Source organism: Myotis nattereri (assembly GCF_964212035.1).
Source record: "Myotis nattereri genome assembly, chromosome: 2".
Lineage (NCBI taxonomy): Eukaryota > Metazoa > Chordata > Mammalia > Chiroptera > Vespertilionidae > Myotis > Myotis nattereri.
Window position 1 is genome coordinate 211,350,051 of NC_138076.1, and position 21,403 is coordinate 211,371,453.

A 21,403-nucleotide genomic window follows, 5' to 3' on the forward strand; every position below is an offset into this window, starting at 1 on the left:
TTAGGTGTCTTCCTCCCCATCACACAATGAAATGTTGTGGGTTAACACTTTCCCTCACAGAAGCACAAACACATTTACACTGTCTCCCCATACCATCCAACCCCACCCCACCCCACCCTGACTTCTTTATGTAATAGATAGACCTGTCACAGTGTATTAGACCCATCACTTTCCACTCTACTTAAATGAGATCTCGCTCCTGTCCTCTTCACTGAAACTATTTCTCCTTTTTAAGCCCAATGATGAGTGAAAATGCCAGTGTGGCCTCCTTGGGTCCTATGCCAACAGCAGCTCAACCATCCAGTACTGGAATTCGGAAACAATGGCATGAAGATATTACTCAGGATCTTCGAAATCATCTTGTTCACAAACTGTAAGATTGTAGGCATGTCTTATTCATAAAGAGTTACCATGTCAGTATGCTTCTAATCTGCCAGGCACTTTACCACAAGAGGAATATTATTGATTTTTCTCTAGCCTGGCTGTTGTTGCTAATATACTTCTGCTCCTGTGGCATTCTTGCTTCTTAGTTTCTGCTTCTCAAGTTTTTCATCATCTTTGTTAGTATCTCAACTTTATTTTTTTATTTTTTTCTCAAGAAAAATTATTGTAAATATAATAATGTTACATGCAATAAACACCAATTACTCAAGAAAAATGATCTTAAATATAATAATATTACATGCAATAAACATTAATAGTAGTATCTCAACTTTAACTATTCTGCCTAGTGACAGTAATAAATATATTAATTAAAAATTATTCACTTTATTGTTACTGCTTTTACAAAATTCATAATTTTAAAAGAAAAACTAGGTCTCAGCTCATTAGAATGTGGCAACAATTTTTTGTTATCCCTGGTAAAGCTTTTATTATGTTGACAAGTTAAATCTGGTAGGATGTTTTTCTGATCCTCCAATAGTATGTGTGTGTGTGCGTGCGTGTGTGTGTGTGTGTGTGTGTGTATATATATATATGTATATATCAATAATTTGTGGAATAGTTCACACTATTTGTTGAAAAGTTTATATATTTCAGGCACTCTGCCTCACAAACACTGTCTTATTTTAAGAGTACTTGTTAGAATAAAGAGGGGAAAGGCAGATAGAGTGGGAAAATGTAATGCACCCAGTATCAAAAAGATAGAGCCTAGACCTCTCTGATTACAGAACTTACACTTCAGCACACAGCATTTTTATTTTTGTATAAATCCTTTTTCTCTTTTCTTCACTTAAAAGAGGGATTTTGTTCATTCCATCCACATTTTTATTTAATGAACAGAGATAATTATTTGGGGTTGGTCATCTGACTTGATGTTATTTTTTTTTTTTAAATATATTTTTATTGATTTTTTTACAGAGAGGAAGGGAGAGAGATAGAGAGTTAGAAACATCGATGAGAGAGAAACATCGACCAGCTGCCTCCTGCACACTCCCCACTGGGGATGTGCCCGCAACCAAGGTACATGCCCTTGACCGGAATCGAACCTGGGACCCTTCAGTCCGCAGGCCGACGCTCTATCCACCGAGCCAAACCGGTTTTGGCTGATGTTATTTTTTTTTACTAACTCAAGTATTCGTCTAAACTTCCACTTATTTCTTCCTCTTCTGGCTCTTCAAGTACTATTAAACTGAACATGAGATAGCCAAATGATAAAATTAGTGGCTTGAAATCACATTGATCAATTTTTAGGAATACTAGTGCCAAGCATTTTGTAGGAAATGACCAGAGAGTAAGAGACTTTTAGCAGAATTATGATGCATTTCTGACCCCTCCACTTCAAGTTTTTTATATTTTAAGATTTCATAGTGATGATTAGGTTTATTTACTAAGCTGAATAAATTTAGGAAAGTACAAGGATCTGAAGGCTGTTGCTAATTGATACTGTACCAAAGGTCAGGTTTCCTCACTTCCTTTATGCAAATGGTACAGTATAATTGTTACAAATTATAGTCATAGAGAGGGGCCAGAGTATTTTTATGGAGTCATTTCTTTATTCAAATCAGGAAAACCTTTTGTTTACCACAAAAGGACAATTTCATCTTGGTCAGTATTTTATATTAGAGCACATTCCACATCTTCCCTTTATTTATTTTTAAATGTTTTATTGGTTTCAGAGAGGAAGGGGGAGAGAAACATTAGTAATGAGAGAGAATCATTGTTTGGCTGCCTCCTGCACGCCCCACACAGATCGAGCCCAGCGCGTGCCTGACGGGGAATCAAACCATGACCTAATTCATAGGTTGATGCTCACCCACTGAGCCACACCCACCAGGCTCACCCCTCACTTTTAAATTTAATTCAGTGTGTACATTGTACAAAGATGAAAAAATTTAAAGTACTGTACTAGTATATTTCTATGATGAGTTCAAAAAGCCTTTGTGATATAACAGTGTTAGGATTCTCTATTCTTAGTGTTCAAGCCATATTTCCTACTCCGGATCCTGCTGCTTTAAAAGACAGACGGATGGAAAACCTAGTTGCATATGCCCGGAAAGTGGAAGGGGACATGTATGAATCTGCAAATAATCGAGTGAGCACCTATTTTTTTTTTTTATATAAAGTCAGAAATGGCCCTGTTCTGGTTGCTTAATTTATTTCTCTTTGTAATATGTACTTCAGAAGATACCTTTAGCTGTCCTGTCTTATTCTCACTGTGCATAGTCAAGATAACAAAGTAATTTTCTTAAAGTGTACATCATCAAGACTTTTACATTTTTCCTCTTACTAATACAGTCCACTCATGTGGCACTTTATCTGGGTTGTCCTTCTGTCAACTTAGAAAGTGGTTGAGCTGTTTCCAGCTCTGTGCTATTTTCACTAGAATATGGTGAATCAGCTGCTTAGTCAAGTAGTATTGCAGTTTCTCTGAATCATTTGAACTTTCTTCTCTAAATTGGCACTTCTTAAAATATGTAGCACAGTCTTTGCATGTGCTGTAAATTGCCAGCACATACTTTGTAAACCGACTTTGAGAAGTCATACTTACTTTATAGATTCATAGTGAAGCTGCTTTTCACATGATCATTCCAAAATGAGCTCATGTTTGGAATGATCCAAGAAAGGAGACTAGGTTCTTCCCACTTTTGGTTTCTGCCTACTTAAGTGAAGCTAAAATCTCTTCTTAGTTCATTTTTTCTGTTGCCAAATGGTAGTTCTTTTTTCCTCATCTCCATTTTATTTCCAAAATTTAAAAAGGCGGAATACTACCACCTGCTAGCTGAGAAGATCTATAAAATCCAGAAAGAACTAGAAGAAAAACGAAGGACTAGACTACAGAAACAAAACATGCTACCAAATGCTGCAGGCATGGTGCCAGTTTCCATGAATCCAGGGCCTAACATGGGGCAACCACAACCAGGAATGACTTCTAGTAAGTGCTTTTTGTTATATTTGATTTGGAGAAAATTTGGTAATAAATGATTTCTCACCAAAGTGATTAAATTGCATTAGCTTATGCAGCTATTCTAGTTTTCTTTGCATTTTTTGCCTATGCAAAGAAAATTTATCCTCTGGTAAAAAACATTAGCTGAGCAGCACATTTAAGATTTCTGAGCATGGTACTTAACATGTCCTGATAATCTGGCATCATTTGAGAGCCCCAGATACTCTTCTCTCATAGTGACACTTAGGAAATAATAGCCCACAGGTTTTCACTAACTTGTACATGGTAGGCAACCAATAAATGTAGACTGAGCAGGTTCAAAGGCCCCACCAGTTTTCATACATCCTAAACACACACATGTTATTTATGTTGACACAATATGTTCAAAGTCTAAGAACTATTTTTTAGAAGCATCATTTAAAATTCATCTTGACACTTTGTGTTCTGGTTATAGCAGCCTTCACAGCCTGATGATTGAACCAGATAGCCAGGATTGTTTACTTCCTTATTCATTCATTGACTGGTTGGTAGGTTTCAAGCAGTGGAGTTAGGGTACACAACAGTGAAAAAGAATATAGGTTATTTAAATGATGTGAAGAAAGGCTGTGATAGGGAAAACGCTGTATTTCTTGAGTCAGGATAAGCCTACTACCTATAGGTAGCACCAGCTGAGCCAGCAGGTACCAACTCTTACATGCCATTAGTGGATTTATAGATGGATTTAAAAATTCATCCTTCTCAGGCCTCAACATAGTAAAGTAGAGAACTGTTGGTTGCCACTGGCCTGTAGCAACCTCATTTGTTAACTGCCACGCGCTAGGTATGTTTTCTCATTGGCTTATGATATGAAAAGAATTGAGAACACTGACATTTCTGACTGAAGAAACAGTGTTGTACACAAGGTACACTGACGAATGAGAGAGTGGGTATATTTTGAGTAGGTAAAGAACAGATGTTCAGAAACAAAGTCAAGACTAGAGTTGACTCCTTTAGTGCTAATGGTGTGAACTAGGGGCATCACTAAGTTACAGAGACAGGTGGACAAACTTGAGATACTTGGGTATGGTGAATTCACTTAAGTTTTTTAGAAATTTGCGCCACGTTTACTGTCTGTCACATATTAAGTTGTAGCGCTGTGTTAAAGACAGCATGGTACAACGCAGGATCACGTGTTAGTAGAAGCACGTAGTCCTAAATATATGTTGACTTTTAGCTTATACTAAATCTGACATTTTGTAGAAGATTAAGAAGGAGATTCCTACCATACCCAATACACAGATATTAATAGTAGAGAATTAAAAGTTTTAAACTTTAAACAAAAAACTAAAAGTATAATATAGAATTCTGAAGAAAACATAAAATGAAATGAGAAAGGTCTCTAAACCAAATGTTACCTGAAAGCTCTGAGGAAAAAAATAACAACAAAAGATACCATAATCTTAATAATGGACAAACCAAGGAAAATTTTTTCTTTTTTTAAAAATTTTCACCCGAGGATATTTTTCCATTGATTTTTAGAGAAAGCGGAAGAGAGAGGGAAAGACAGAGAGAAATATTGATGTGAGAAAAACACATCGATTGGTTGCCTCCTGCACGAGCCAGAGAGGAGCTTATAACTGATTCCTTGACTGGAATCGAACCTGGGACCTTTTGGTCCACAGGCCGATGTTATGTCCACTGGGCCAAACCTGGCTAGAGTTCAAGGAAAATTTTTCCTCCCTCCCTCCCTCCCTCCCTCCCTCCCTCCCTTCCTCCCTTCCTCCCTTCCTCCCTTCCTCTCTTCCTCCCTTCCTCCCTCCCTCCCTTCCTTCCCTCCCTCCCTTCCATTGATTTCAGAGAGGAAAGGAAAGTAAGATAGAGAGAAACATCAATGATGAGAAAGAATCATTGATTGGCTGCCTCCTGCAAGCCCCCTACTAAGGGGGATCGAGCCCGCAACCCCAACATGTGTCCTGACTAGAATCGAACCTGGGACCCTTTAGTCCACAGGCTGACACTCTATCCACTGAGCCAAACCAGCTAGGGCAGTGTTCGGCAAACCGCGCCTCACAAGCCACGTGCAGCTCTTTGGCCCCGTGGTATGGGCCACGAAGTTTCAATCGCACTGTATGTGCACACCCGCACGTGGTATTTTCTGGAAGAGCCACGCTCAAGGGGCCAGTTTGCTGACCACTGAGCTAGGGCAAGGAAAGTATTTTCAGTAGTGAAGATACTAATCGAAGAAACATTTGTGAAGAAAAGTAGGAAAAGGAAATTAAAGAATAAGTAAAATCAGTACATACCTTTTTGGATCTCTAAAGGTTAAAATGGGCATTAGTGACAACATAACTTAAGATATGTACTGTTGGTAAGAATTTAAATGGTTCATTCTCTGAAATCTAATTGCTCCATTTCTAGGAATTTAATTCCAACCAATCTATACTAATAAAAAGTTACTATGCTAATTAGACCGGATGTCCTTCCGATCATCCTCCCTTCCGGACAAAGCAGGGGGCGAGGGCAGAGGCCCCGGCTGTGGCCACGGTGGGCGGGGGCCGGGGCCAAGGCCCTTGTTTGAATTTCATGCATTGGGCCTCTAATAATGGTATAATTGCACAGAAGTCATGGTAGCATAATTTATACTGTGGAAACATCAGAAATATCCTAAAAGTGCCCCAGCATTTAGCTTGGAGTACCCATGCATATTATTGACAGGAGAAAAAGTTCCTCTTATATTAAGTGAAAACTTTTTTTTTAATAAAGTGTATGTGAATACATAATGTGGAAGATTAAAACTATTAATAGAGGTTTATCTCTTTTTGCTATGTTTTCTAAATATTTATATAGTGAACACAGGTTACACATTAATTTTGCAAGTCTTGCACAGTTGCAAATAAAATTATATGACAGTGTTCAGCATTCTTCGGTTTTCAGTTTGACTATATTATTGTTTTATTAGGAGCAATATTAGTGATAAGTCCTTATGAATTTAGTAACTTGAGTTGCAATAAGCCACATAGTTATGGGATCATTTTATTAAATGAACAAAAGTTACAGTAAAATTTGAGAGTTGTCTGATGTGGTGGGTTTATCTTTACAGCACAGTGTGCCACAAGTATTCTGAAGGCTTGAGCACACAACACTGGGTCGGGGGTGTACGGGATAGAACTGTTTCACTTCAAGCATTCTGCCTTCCCCCCAGGGCTATAGAAATATTATTTTCTCTGTGCACTATGGTGTGAAATGGGTTGGGAATGTTGCACCAGAGGATGTGCACATAATCCAAGAAAATGTTAGAACCTTATATATTCACTAGAGGCCTGGTGCACAAAATTCTTGCACTTGGGGGCAGGTCCCTCAGCCTGGCCTGTGCCCTGTTGCAATCTGGGATCCCTTGGGGGATGTCCTAAGCCGTCAGTTAGACATCAGACATCCTTAGCGCTGCTGCACTCCCCCTGTGGGAATGCACTGACCACCAGGGGGCAGCTCCTGCGTTGAGTGTCTGCCCCCTGATGGTCAGTGTGCGTCATAGCTACCAGTCATTCTGCTGTTTGGTTGATTTGCATACTAGCCTTTTGTTATATAGGATATTTTCATTATATCTATTATTTTGTATTTATTTTAAGAGATGCATAATATGTAATGCTGTATAATAAGTATTTTATTTAAAGCCAATATTCACAGCACTTAAAAAAAACATTATTGGGGTACACAATCAAATTTTGTTACTGGGCAAAATCTGTGGCCCTTGTCTCTGGAGGTATTCTGCTGCATACAAACCAAAGAATCTGGCTTAAATAATAGCATATTAAGTGCTATAATAGCATTTTTTCTTTAAGATCTTCCTGTCCATACTGAAAGCACCATAGTTGATAAAGGAATGTACTGAAACCTTTTGGAGGCATTTTAAAAAATATTTCAGATCCAACATTTTCTTCTAATTCCTGTTTGAGTCATAATTTTTTTTGTGTGGATCAAACCAAATTCTTTAAAATATAACTAAAAATATTATGTGGGTTTTGTTTGTTTTTTCTTTTAAAGGGAAAGAAACCTAGCTGAAAGATGCTTTTCTAACCATTTCTCTGTTCCACTCTAGACGGCCCTTTACCTGATCCATCTATGATCCGTGGCAGTGTGCCAAACCAGATGATGCCTCGGATAACTCCTCAACCTGGTAAGTTATGGAAGAAAACCATGCATTTATTGTGACCTCTGTCAGAGTCCCTGGTTTACTACGAGATTATACTTGCACCTTAATTCTTGCCCCAGGCCAGCAGTAGGTATAATTGCCTGAGAAATCTGAAAACCTTTTGGTATTTGGAGCCCAGGGAGGAAGGGAGGGGTGAAGAGCAGGTTGGCTGGCAGGTTGAGAGGCAAAAGACATTAAAGTGGTCAAGCATCCATTTAAAAACAATGGGCCAATATGGAATTGATGATAACAATGCCCCTCTATTGCTATTGTGAATTACACAGATTCATTTACAGTTGAAAACAGGTTCATTTATTTGTCCTTATAAAATGATGTAGAATCAGAAATAAGACCTGTCTTTTATTCTTTGATCCCATGAAAGTGTTCAGATCTAATATTTTACACTTACAGGTTTGAATCAATTTGGCCAGATGAATATGCCCCAACCCCCTATTGGGCCCCGGCAAACCTCTCCTCTTCAGCACCATGGACAGTTAGCTCAGCCTGGAACTCTCAACCCAGTAAGTTTGGCCTGTTTGGGTCATCTCTTTTGACCTTTACCCGACAATTTTAAAATCCTTTTTTTCTTTGTTTCTACTTTGTATATAAAAATTCTGACACTTGCTTAAACAGCTGACTATAAGTGATTCTTGTGTAATTCTATTTTATTCTATGGCCCTAATATAGACATTATTAAATGACTATGTGTTTCAGAAATGAGAATAAATAGGCAGTCAACACTAAAATTAATTTTCACCTTTCTCTTTATCTACAAATTGTTTTTTCAGAATTTATCCTACAGAAATAATCACTTAGATACTAAAAGGATATACTTTGAAGAAAATTTGTGTGAAAGATGTTACATTATATACTCTCTTTTGAAATAAAACCATATCCTGAATGTGCATTGGGGGATTTGTTAGGTCAAATTATGGTACATCTGTAAATTACAATGCTCTGTGTCAGAGCTTATATAATGGCTTGAAAGCTTTAAATGGAAGAACCAGGTTTCTAAAGTGTGTGTGTGTGTGTGTGTGTGTGTGTGTGTGTGTGTGTGTTTGTGTGTATCCTGGGATTCAATATATATGTTAAGAACTGTCTTGATTGTAATCTATATAAAATACTATAGGAAAGATTTGCTTCCAACTACTCTTCATAGTCGTAGTATTGGAAAGCTTATAAGAATGGCCAGTCACCTTTTGCTGGAATCTCAGTGTTTGGTAGCTTATACACTTTTACATAATCACCTCTCTTCTGTAATGCCTGTCTTCCCTAGGAAGGTAACTGTCTTTTGCAATGGAGGGGCAGTTGCCTGTTCTTAGAGACTGGAGGAAAAGGACTCTTAACATCTCATTGCTCCTATTGCAAACTCTAAACCTATTATCAACCTTTGGTTGGCCTCAACCCTTACCTTGTCTTTGCATTAGCTAGTGCCTCTAATTCCTGAGTCTCTCTAGCATTGTGTAGCATAATGTCTTCCATATTTAATGAGGAGGCTTATTAATCTTCATTTTAATATGTACATAACTTTCTTAGATTATGGCATTTTGGGGCCTTTGGTACTCCATAATCCTTCATTAAAGGCCTGTATTTGTTTGAGATAATTTTATAAATGAAATGTAACAATTCATTGGGGACCATGAATGCTACACCTTGTTCAGCACAACTTGTAATATTTTACTTCTTTGTACCCATTATGGAATCTTACTATTTACTCTGTTACAATATCACTGACATAAGCAAAGAGCAAATGTCTCCTGAAATTTTTATTCATCCTTCTTCCTTAAGCAGCGTTTGTGAAGAAACAATTACCTCTCTCAGAGTTCTAGGTGCGTTTGTGTATCAGAGAATTCATTTGTCACCTCTTGTAATTTCTCTAAAGTAGGCTTAGGTAAACTGTGAGACTTTCCTCCATTATCTTGGCATGAATACAGCTGTTGCACCACTTTCTTCCTTTCTTGCCCTACCCCATCCTCCCCATAGCAGGGCCAGACCAGTTGGTGATTCCAGCTGCTCTAGTAGAATAACTGTAATGAAGCAATTTGGTGCTGTGTTTTTGTTTGCAGCCTATGGGCTATGGGCCTCGAATGCAGCAGCCTTCCAGCCAGAGCCAGTACCTTCCCCAGACTCCGTTCTCAACACAGGGAATGAATGTAACGAATATGCCTTTGGCTCCGCCTGGCGGTCAAGCACCAGTGTCTCAAGTATGTCTGACAAAATCGATTTTCTTGGTTTTGTGATTCTTGAACCTGAACCTCTGGTCTAGGTTTTATACAGGGGAGGGTGGCAGCAATAGTGGATAAGAGTAGGTGATTTTTTAAAAGTTTTTATTAAGAACAGTATAGCCCTAGCAGGTTTGACTCCGTGGATAGAGCATTATCCTGCGGACCGAAGGGCCCTGGGTTCAATTCTGGTCAAGGGCATGTACCTCGGCTGCAGGTTCCTCCCCAGTCGGGGCCCTGGACAGGGCACATGCAGGAGACAACCAACCGATGTGTTCCTCTCACATTGATCTTTCCCTCTCTCTTCCACACTCTCTAAAAAGAAGAATGGACCAATGTCCTCGATGAGGACTGAAAAATAAACAGTATAGACATGTGGTATTCTGAACAGTGAAGTGAGTACTCTGTGACATAGCCATGTTAATTGTTATAAACCAGGAAAGAAATTAAATTGATAGTTCATTAAGTAATGAACACATTAAAATGAAATCTTGTTACAACTGCTGTGCAGAAGGAAGAACTCTAGCTGAAGAGAGCATAGGAAGGCCAAAATCCACTGTATATGTGTACTCACCTGTTCCATGCCCCTGTAGAGACAGGCCATTCAGCTGAATTTTTTGCCGTTTACTTAATTGTACTATATTATCCAAAGATATATGCCCCCAATAACAAGTTTTATCACATTTTTAAATGGAGGCATTCATTGTCATTTTTGTTTAATCAGTTTGTGTCCTTAAATGCATATAGCCTGCCTATGTAAATATTGCTTTAATTCTCTTCTTAATTTCCATCTTATGTTTCTCATTTTAACAGGCACAAATGTCCAGTTCTTCCTGCCCTGTGAACTCTCCTATAATGCCTCCAGGGTCTCAAGGGAGCCACATTCACTGTCCCCCTCTTCCTCAACCAGCTCTGCATCAGAATTCACCCTCTCCTGTACCTAGTCGTACTCCCACCCCTCACCACACTCCCCCAAGCATAGGGGCTCAGCAGCCACCAGCAACAGCAATTCCAGCCCCTGTTCCTACACCTCCAGCAATGCCACCTGGGCCACAGTCCCAGGCTCTACATCCACCTCCAAGGCAGACACCTACACCTCCACCAACACAACTTCCTCCCCAGCTACAGCCTTCACTTCCTGCTGCTGCTTCAGCTGACCAGCTGCAGCAGCAGCCTCTCTCACAGCAGAGTACATCGGCGTCTGTTCCCACCCCAACGGCACCACTGCTGCCTCCACAGCCTGCCACTCCAGTAAGCAGACTTGGGTTTGGTGGGATTGTTTCAGCTGTACTGTGGTGTTAAAGTACTTTTGTGCTGTGTTAATTCTCTTGTCTCTTGTTGTCTGCCCAGCTAGACTAGATTCGACTTGCTTTTCTTTCTTTCTTACTTTCCCTACCCTTTTTACTTTTCTTTTTTCCTGTAGTACCTAGCATAGGTGGAGTTCAGAGACTTTGTTTAGGTCTGATGTTGACCATGCTGTTTCATGTTGTATTCTGAGGCTTTAAGGCATATAAGGGGACCATGAGGGGAGAGACTTAAGTACATTTAGCATACTCACAAATTTTAAAGAATCTTTTTCAAATAGTCTGAGCTGTAGTATATGAGGGCAAATGAACAAAACAAAATCATGAATTTATGAGTGTTTGTGGTCCTAGCCAAGGTTAGAAAATTATGATCTAAGATGAGAAAAGTATGGGCTTGGAACAGCTTGTAGCTTCCTTGTGAGAGGCTCGTTTTATATATAGTAGACATCTAAATTCACATCTAATAGTTGCATCCTACTAACAGAACTTGATGGGTGAAGGCTTAGAACCTTCTACTTGATCACTGATACTGTTTTTGTTCTCTGTCACTGTTGAGCTAAAAGTCTACTTTATAAAACACTGTTCACTACTGACTGGTTCATTCTGGCCTTTGATGGGCAAGAGAGGGCAGAGTGCAAAAGGAAACTTGATTTTATTCTACGTAGGGTAGTTCCTGAAAATATTAATCTCTCATTATGAGGTTTCTTATTGGAAGACTTCAGAGAATGGACATTTACCCTTTAGAATGTGATTATTCCAGACAGCCATGCAGTATGAGGGTTCATTACATTCTGCTTTTCTGTACATTTGAAATGTCCTAATGAGAAGTGTTAAAAACAAAACAAGGTAGGCAGTCATCCTTTTTTCTTTTCTTTCCATTTCTCTATAAATGTGAGCTCCTCTAGGCAGTCACCTCTGAAACCTTCACCCCTCACACACTACCACAGAATGAGAATCAACAAAAGCCAGTTGATGGCTCTTTTATGTGCAACCAGTCAACCAGTATTTTTAAGTCCTAAATCTCCTGTTCTGAAGCATAATTTACGCTGGCCAGAGTGACTTGGTTGAGCGTCTTCCCATGTACCAAAGGGTTGCTGGTGCAACTCTGTCGGGACACATCCTTGGGTTATGGTTTTGATCCCCAGTTAGGGAACATACGCAAGGCACCCAACCCATGTTTCTCTCTCACATCGATGTTTCTCTTTCTCCCCTCCTCTCTCTAAGCATATCCTCGAGTGAGGGTTTGAAATAAAATAAAGCATGCTTTATGTAAGTGAAAGCTCTATAAGATGTAATGATACCAGCCTAGAAATAGGGGGTTAACCATGCCATCCTATTGTGTAGCTTAAATTCTGGTTGTATAATTGGCAAATTTTTTGTGTCGTCCCCCCTCTCTGCCCAGCTTTCCCAGCCAGCTGTAAGCATTGAGGGTCAGGTGTCAAACCCTCCATCTACTAGTAGCACAGAAGTGAATTCTCAGGCCATTCCTGAGAAGCAGCCTTCACAGGAAGTGAAAATGGAGGCTAAAATGGAAGTGGATCAGCCAGAACCAGCAGATACTCAGCCAGAGGATATTCCAGAGGTGAGAGTAGGGCAATTACTGTGATTTGGTAAGGAACTCAGTCTAGAAGCCCAATTAAACATGTTACAGGAACGTATTCTGATAATTAAATCTCATTTCATTGATTTCCATTTGAAAAAAGAGTCTTTAGATACTCGTGGGGGCGGCTGGGGGAGACAGCGTCAGTCAGTCAGTGATCTTGACTGCTTCCAGTTGCATGTCTTCGGAATACTAACATACCTACCTTGCCTTTTAGACTAAAGCAGAAGACTGTAAAGTGGAACCTACAGAAACAGAAGAGAGAGGCACTGAAATAAAAACGGAGACGAAAGAGGAGGAAGACCAGCCAAGTACTTCAGTTACCCAGTCGTCTCCAGCTCCAGGACAGTCAAAGAAGAAGAGTAAGTCCCGGGCTCTGTGTTCCTGAAGGCAGGGACAGACAGAACTTGAGAAAATGGGATGAGGCTTCTTGGACCTCGGAAATGGACTCTCATGTGATTTCATTAAGCTTGGAGCCCTTGTCCTGGTCTTTTCGTTAACTAATGTTGGAAAAGGATTTATTTACTTATTTACTTAAATTATTTATTTTAAGGTATATTTCCTTCCTGGAATTACTGGGTCAGTCATACCCATCATTTCTTCAGGGTTGGGTGGTTAACACCCTGTCAAAATTGTATTTTCCAGAGGAGAGAAATAAAGTAATACTCTTGAAATGCAAAAAATAACAGCAATAATAACATTGTTAACCTACTGTGCACCAGGCATTATGCCACACAACTGCATTGTCTCATTTGATAAGTTTATAAAAACTCTGATGCTGTTGATCCCATTATACAGACAGGAAAACTGATGCTCAATAAGTAACTTGCCCCAGCTTACTCAGCTACTAAGTGAACCCAGATCAGCTATGAAGTCTCTGCTTTGAACCACCCTGCTGAATATTGATGAATCAAGTCGACAAAGCAGTGCTGCTTAACGCAGTGTTAAACTCAAATATTCCCACAGAAATTAGTGTAGGACTAGAACTTCCTGTAACTCTAGTGACCTCTTCAGTGGCACAGAACAGACAGGGCTTATCTCAAGGGAGAGTCTCCTGGCTCCTGGAGAGGATGTTTATAAAAGTGTTCCATTAATGTACTTTAAAATGTTGGGGTTAAGAAATTATTTTCACTTAAAAGTAAGGTTGTATATATTGAGGAGTTGTTTTAATGTGGGCTGCAACAAACCCAGTCTTACTATTTGGATTCTCTTTAAAACAGCTAATCACACAAGTTTGCTCAAAATCTGTTTATTTTGAATACAACCTAGTATGAGAGACAAAAGAAGCCATCTGTTTGTCTGATTTTCCTTTTTATGGCAGCCCCCATAATGAGGTGAAATATACCTGAAGTGCTAACATACCCTCCCGAAGATCAAATTTATTTGTAAATAGTAGAAATAAGGCCTGTGCTCTAAGTGTAATTTTAAAGCTCAAAATTGGACCTTTTATGGCTAGCTTCTTGAATGACAGCTTAAATTGATTCCATTTGGGACACACATGCAACTCTTTTCTGACTTTTGCAAAACACACTTGAACATAATTTGGTAAACTGAGTCCAGTGTTCTGGCAATAACAATTTAGTCTGTTTCCTTAGACTTAAACCTAACATTTGCCATTAAAATTGTAAATATGTCTTCCTCCTAAGTTCTGAAACATAATGAGCGACTATTCTTGGAGTGCTTCTGGTACCTTCAGCAATAAGACAATACCAGATCCAATTTCTAGCTTGTTAAATACTGATGTTGTGAATGAGTTCTTTCTATTCTTACTTGATAGCATCCTCCTCCTCCTACATTACTTTGACAAGTCTCTTCATAAATTTTTGGAAGGTTTGGGATTCTTTTTCTACTTGGTCAAGACCATCTTAACTACCCTGGCCATTGTGGCTCAGTTGGTTGGAGCATCGTCCCATACACTGAAAGGTCATGGGTTCCACTCCAGATGGGGCACGTACCTAGGTCCCAGGTTCAATTCCCTTTCAGGGCACATGTACCTAGGTTGTAGGTTCCTTTCCGGATGGGGCACATACGAGAGGCAACCAACCTGTTTCTCACATTGTTGCTTCTGTCTCTCTCTCCCTCTCTCTAAAAAATCAAATGGTTCCTTGGGTGAGGGAGAAACAAAAAATCTGAACTAAATTTCTGACTGAAAAATTAGCTGAACCATAAAAGGTGTTTAAGGATTACAAGACATGGTGTTTTGAAGGTGCTACCCACCCTTAGTGATACTTCCATGGGGACAACGTAGGCATTTTTGTATTTTGTGATTCTTGAGATATATTCATAGCTTTGACTTGAATTTTTTCTCTTTTTATGGTTAATTGGTAACTAATTTTAAATGTACTCTTAAAGTTTTCAAACCAGAAGAATTACGCCAGGCACTGATGCCAACATTGGAGGCACTTTACCGACAGGATCCAGAATCCCTCCCCTTTCGTCAACCTGTGGACCCTCAGCTTCTAGGAATCCCTGTAAGTATGTGGTGGCACTTCTGATTTTGTTTTTTCATTTGTTAACAGCTTTATTCAGATATAAGTCACATATGGTGTAAGTCATTCATGTAAAGTATATAATTCAGTGGTTTTGTGCATTCACAGAATTATGTAACCATCACCACAGTCAGTTTTGGGTCATTTTTACCAGCCCACCAAAGAAAAGAAACCCCATATCCATGAGCAGTCATTCCCATCTGCTTCACAGCCGCCACTACCAGTCCCCCCAGTCAACCATAAGCCTGCTTTCTTGCTTTGTCCATTCTGGACATTTCACTAAGTGGAGTTACACAGTATGTGGTGCTGGTGACTGGCTTATTTCACTCAGCATCATGTTTTCAGGGTTCATCCTGTGGTAGCACAAGTCAGTCTTTCAGTTCTTTTTATGGCCCAGGAATAGTCCTTTGTGTGGTTATACCATATTTTCTTCACCAGTTTATTTTTTGTTAGACATTTGGGTTGTTTACACATTTTTTACTGTTGACACTGGTGCTGCTGGGAATATCCGCATCAAATATTTGTGTGGTGTATGTTTGTTTTTTGTTGTTGTTTTTTTTAATATATCTTTATTGATTTTTTTACAGAGAGGAAGAGAGAGAGACAGAGAGTCAGAAACATCGATGAGAGAGAAACATCGATCAGCTGCCTCCTGCACACCCCCTACTGGGGATGCGCCCGCAACCAAGGTACTTGCCCTTGACCCAAATCGAACCCGGGACCCCTCAGTCCGCAGGCCAAAGCTCTATCCACCGAGCCAAACCGATCAAGGCAGTGTGGTAGATGTTTTTATTTCTCTTGGATATATACTTAGTGGGATTCCTGAGTCATATAGTTTATCACTGGAGTAGCAGTATTTTTTTTTTTTTTATGGAAAAGATAGACCCAAATTAGCTTCATCAGCTTTTATTTTAGCTTTTATTTTTTTAAACTGGAAGACCTTAAAGGCCTATTTCAATCAGCTGCTATCTTAAGTTCTCCAGAGGATTTTTGTGGAGTTCTTTTGTTTTTTACTTTATTTCAGAGAGAGGGAGGGGGAGAGAAAAATAGAAAAAACATCAGTGAGATTGCGTCCTGCATGCCCCTACTGGGAATCGAACTGTGACTCCTGGCTCATGGGTGGACGCTCAACTTCTAAGCCACATCGGCCAGGCAACTTCATCTGCTTTTAAAGTTGCCTTTACACCAGTCTGCTAGCAGGTTCCCTTTGAGGATTTTAAGTAGTAGTGAATAAGGCAATGGAGTGCTGCGAAGGATGGAAATCCATCGGGAATTCCCTCTCCCACCACCCACCCCCCTATATTTTTCTGTGGCCTTAGATGGAGCACTGATGTTGTGGACTTAGTTTCCTTCTAGTACTAAAATTTTAGGGTCTTTAAACTGATTGTACTTATACTATGTGGTAAAGCACCTGCAGTTGTTTCTGTAGACCATAAGCCTGGCATATGGAAAGTCTGTGGTAGCTCTGTTCTCTGCTCTTTCCTTTGACCTGCCTCACATCTCTGTAGACTAATGATTTAAAGGGTGTTGGATCAATCAACTCTTCTGAAATATAGACAGGTCAAAGACTCAACATTACCTGGAAATTAATGATAATAGGAAGATAGGCTATCTGCCTTAAATATACCGAGACTTTGAGTAATGTTGCTTGGTGTTACTTGTCCTAGGATTACTTTGATATTGTGAAGATCCCCATGGATCTTTCCACCATCAAGAGGAAGTTAGACACTGGACAGTATCAGGAGCCCTGGCAGTATGTGGATGACATTTGGCTTATGTTCAACAATGCCTGGTTATATAATCGGAAAACATCGCGCGTGTACAAATACTGCTCCAAGCTCTCTGAGGTCTTTGAACAAGAAATTGACCCAGTCATGCAAAGCCTTGGATATTGTTGTGGTAGAAAGGTAAGAATTTTTTGCACAGATAATTATTGTGTTGAAAACTTGACTAATTAGAATCCTGAATCATTACATTATAAATTCATCTGGAGTAGGGATTTGATCATAACCTCCTGTGGGTGCATGCCACCTGTCATGTACTGGTTTGCCTGTGCATACCAATTCACATTAAGCTCCTCTTGTCCTATTGAGTTCTTTGGTAAGTCATGAGAAGATATGACCACTAAGTCTACTCACAGTGATGAAATAATACATTAGTAAACTAGAATGGTTTTAGTTCTGTGAACTGTCTTGGAAACAGCACATTATGATTAACACAAATGAGAATTAAAACTTCACTGACTTGGTTTTTTATTTGCCCGTGTAAATATTCTAGCTTGTCCTTCAGGCCTGTGTACTACTTAATGAATGGTTTCTTTTGCAGTTGGAATTCTCTCCACAGACACTCTGTTGCTATGGCAAACAGTTGTGCACAATCCCGCGTGATGCCACATATTACAGTTACCAGAACAGGTAAGCTTGACCATGTGTGGCCCATGATCCATGTGTGTGCTTGTCTAGAGAGTGCATGCACATGGACCAACACACATAAGGTCATGGTTCATGTGTAACTTGCTTGAGAACAACTGTACAGCACAAGTTCTGGTTTTGCAATTTGCCTTTGTAGAAATACACAGTTTTATAGCAGAAAGTAGCCTTGCGTAACTTGTCTGGGCCCTGGCTTATAATAATACTAGTGTCCAGTGCACGAATTTGTGCACATTGAAAATAAACTGATTAGAAAAAATATTTTAATATTGCTATGTGCCCTTTCTCTATGATGTTTCCTTTTGGGCAGTAATTACAAAAATTTACTCACTGTTACCTTAACCATGATTTGTCTCCTGTTTTCAGTATGGGTATGGGAGTGTTTACTGTGGGCTCTGAGACAGTAAAGAGCAAGGCTAGTGATTAACACTCTTCTGTAATAAAACCAAGCCCATGGTGGTGTTTTTTCTGAACTTGTGTGCTACAGATGTAGTCCTAGCTTTGAAAGAGTCACTTAAACTTTTTGTTTTATTTACAAAAAGTTCGGTGCACTCCCTTAGTGCTTTGTAGTCATTCGTATCCATAGTGTTTTACTGATTAAAACCTGAAAAAGTGGGTCTCAAGTTGTTTTAAGCACCTTATGTTCAAAAAATCAAATAACAACCAGCATGAAACTTCTCATGCTACAATCTTAACATTCATACCATTTTTGTATTTTTAACATCAATTTACACTTTTTGTAATCTTTGTACCAAGGAATCTACACACACCACTGCCTTCCTTTTGTCTTTTTAACTCTATCAGTTGATGGTTACAATCCATATTTAACTGCTTGTGCAAACTTTTCATTGAAAAACGTGTGGGCTTTTTTTTAATGTGGCTTCCTTGGGATCAAAAAGAAAATTTTTTCCAACCCACAGTTGGTTTTGGATTAGTTGTTCCCTGGTACTGTATCCATAATGGATTTTTTTTTAAAGAAGTGGGGAGAAGTGTGTGAAAATGATGTTTAGGTAACAGGATGGCAATTATTCTCTCCCCAGTATATTCTCCTTCCTTCTGATTAATTTGTATCAATTAGCATTAATTACTAAAATGAAGGGTGTAGGTCTGTGTAAGTGAAACTTTATTTGCTACTTGTGATCCCATTTGAGATATTTAATGCTAATCTGTGCTTTGCCTTGGCTTTCTGCTTTGTGTTGTCTTGTCTTGCATTTAATGTTGTTTTGTTATCCTGCAATCCCTCATTTCTTCGTTTGTTTTGTTTTGTTTTTTTTTTCCTCCCTCATGCTTGTCGTTGTCTGCATTTGGCTTTGATTGCAAAAAAAAAAAACAAACAAAAAACAAAACCCATACTGTGGGGCCCATAAATCTGCATCATTGAATGTCCTTGTCGCCGTTGATGACCTGCTCTCTGCTCCCGTCCCCCTCCTTGGCCTGCTGTGATTGGTGGCTTCGTTGCTTGGCTTGGGCTGTGTTGTGTGAACGGAACAGTTCACCCCAGTATGGCCTTCTTGCCGACAGGTATCATTTCTGTGAGAAGTGTTTCAATGAAATCCAAGGGGAGAGCGTTTCCTTGGGGGATGACCCTTCCCAGCCTCAAACGTAAGTACCTGCTTCTTTTCAAAAGTGCCATCTTATTTCTATTTATTTTCAGGTGATTATGCTTAGCCTTCTGAGTAGTCTTGGATTATGCTGTCCAATATGATAGCCATTAGCCACAGATGGCTACTTAACTACAAACTAATTAAAAGTAAATAAATGTGAAGTTGTTTCTCATTGCACTCGCTACTTATTAAATGCTTAATAGACATCTGTAGTTAATGGCCGCCATATTGGTTAGCACAGATAAATTTCTATCGGTTCTGTTAGTGCTGATAGAGGGACTACATTCGCCCGGGGTGGCCATTTTAGATATACTTCTTCTCTAAGGAAACACTCAGCTTCTTTCCTAAATGTTGAAAGTGTGTAGTGCCAGGGAACTTCATTATTAACAGTTTTGAATTTGAGGGGAATTGAACAAAATCTTACAGCCTTCTCATCTTAGATAATAATACAGAAATCACTATAATTGTGAATAGCATTAAACAACCTTAGGGCTTTGTTAGAGTGACTTAGAGACTTCGTTGGGCTTTTTGAGATCTTACAAGTTCTTTTTTGGTAAATGCCAAGGAAAAAAATTTTCAAACATGTCCCTAACTGCCTCATTGTACTTATTTTTTTGTTTTTTGTTAATCCTCACCTCAGTATATTTTTTTCCATTGATTTTTAGAGAGAGGAAGGGAGGGATAGAGGGAGGAAGAGGGGGAACATCAATGTGAAAAAGACATATCGATTGCTTGCCTCCCACACACACCCTGACTTTGGCCAGGGCTCAGAGTACTTCTAATCTCTGAGATTTAGACAAACATTGTATTTCAAATTTGGACTGTTTTAGGAAGAAAGAACTGTTTGGTATACTTTTAATATTCTTCAGCTTCTTTTCTGGTTTAACCCATAATAAACAAAAGCTGCTCCGAGCACTCCAAAAAAATATGGAATTGTGTTATGTTACTAGTAAAACAGGGCTTCTTTGAAAAACTGATTAATTTTTCCAAATTGGGCTTTTTGAAGTTGCACTTTAACTTTAATCACCATTGAAGTACAATTTAGTACAGTCAGGCTTTGATCTGAGGAGTAGGTACTAGGTTCCTTGAGCCTTATGGAGATTTTCTGACCTTTGGCTAAACCAGGGAAGTCGGGACTCTAGCTCGGTTTCCCTGATGCAGGAAAGGAAGGCAGCCTTCCTATTGGCACTGTGGAGTGTCTTACCACGTGTTCTCACAGTGCATCTGTGGCTTTGAAGAGTGAAGAAACCTCCTGCTGATGCTGCAGGAATGCTGTGGACCTGAAAGTCTGCGTTCAGGTCCACTTGTGCTGCTGGTCTTCGGAGTAGCGAGGCCTCGAGCCATGTAGAGATGTACTGCTAGACTGTAACTAGTAGGAAACCGTTTAGATGTGGAAGTGCCCTCATTTTTGTGAAGAATCACCCCAGTAGGCAGAGTTGGGCCCCCTGAAGTTTATCCTGGATGAAGAATGATAAGAGTGTTAGCTTCTGTGTTTGTGAGTCTGTCAGTGTGTGTGATGTGTCAGTTCCAGATGGTTGGGAGGCCATGTGAATATTTTTAAATAAATACTATAAGATAGGGAATTTTCACCTTTAAGACTAAAATATGTTTTCTTGATATTGATATTTTTTTTTTAGACCTCTTTTTTTTTTTTAATATATTTTATTGATTTTTTACAGAGAGGAAGGGAGAGAGATAGAGAGTCAGAAACATCGATGAGAGAGAAACATCGATCAGCTGCCTCCTGCACATCTCCCACTGGGGATATGCCCGCAACCCAGGTACATGCCCTTGACCGGAATCGAACCTGGGTCCTTTCAGTCCGCAGGCCGACGCTCTATCCACTGAGCCAAACCGGTTTCGGCGATATTTTTTATTAATATAAAAAGTTATTTGGCTAGACGTCCCTGAAAAATGGACTTAAATAATCCACTTATCATATGAGATTTGTTCCTTGGGATAGAACGGTGGTCAGAATGCTCACCTTTCTACATCGCTTTTTCTCATTGTGTCCCTCTTCTCTCTTTAGTACAATAAATAAAGAACAGTTTTCCAAGAGAAAAAATGACACACTGGATCCTGAACTGTAAGTAGATTTCCTTGAATAGTCAGTACACTTTGATTTTCCTTTCTTCCCTTCATTTTCTTGGTTTGCATGGCCAGTGAGATGATTCTATATCCTTGGACTGAATCTATACACAT

At 39.4% G+C, this 21,403-nt stretch overlaps 1 protein-coding gene across 1 annotated transcript in view; it reads left to right on the plus strand.

Moving 5' to 3' along the window:
- The window catches only part of EP300 (EP300 lysine acetyltransferase), a 70,132-nt gene that overhangs the window by 32,776 nt on the left and 15,953 nt on the right, over positions 1-21,403 (plus strand). The window contains exons 8-21 of the mRNA XM_081082546.1: positions 236-373; positions 2,416-2,533; positions 3,199-3,373; positions 7,461-7,538; positions 7,965-8,074; positions 9,620-9,757; positions 10,589-11,026; positions 12,482-12,661; positions 12,897-13,041; positions 15,032-15,150; positions 16,836-17,075; positions 17,494-17,582; positions 19,119-19,199; positions 21,231-21,287. Coding sequence (XP_080938672.1) covers positions 236-373; positions 2,416-2,533; positions 3,199-3,373; positions 7,461-7,538; positions 7,965-8,074; positions 9,620-9,757; positions 10,589-11,026; positions 12,482-12,661; positions 12,897-13,041; positions 15,032-15,150; positions 16,836-17,075; positions 17,494-17,582; positions 19,119-19,199; positions 21,231-21,287 — 2,106 coding nt within the window. The remainder of the gene's footprint in view (positions 1-235; positions 374-2,415; positions 2,534-3,198; positions 3,374-7,460; positions 7,539-7,964; positions 8,075-9,619; positions 9,758-10,588; positions 11,027-12,481; positions 12,662-12,896; positions 13,042-15,031; positions 15,151-16,835; positions 17,076-17,493; positions 17,583-19,118; positions 19,200-21,230; positions 21,288-21,403) is intronic.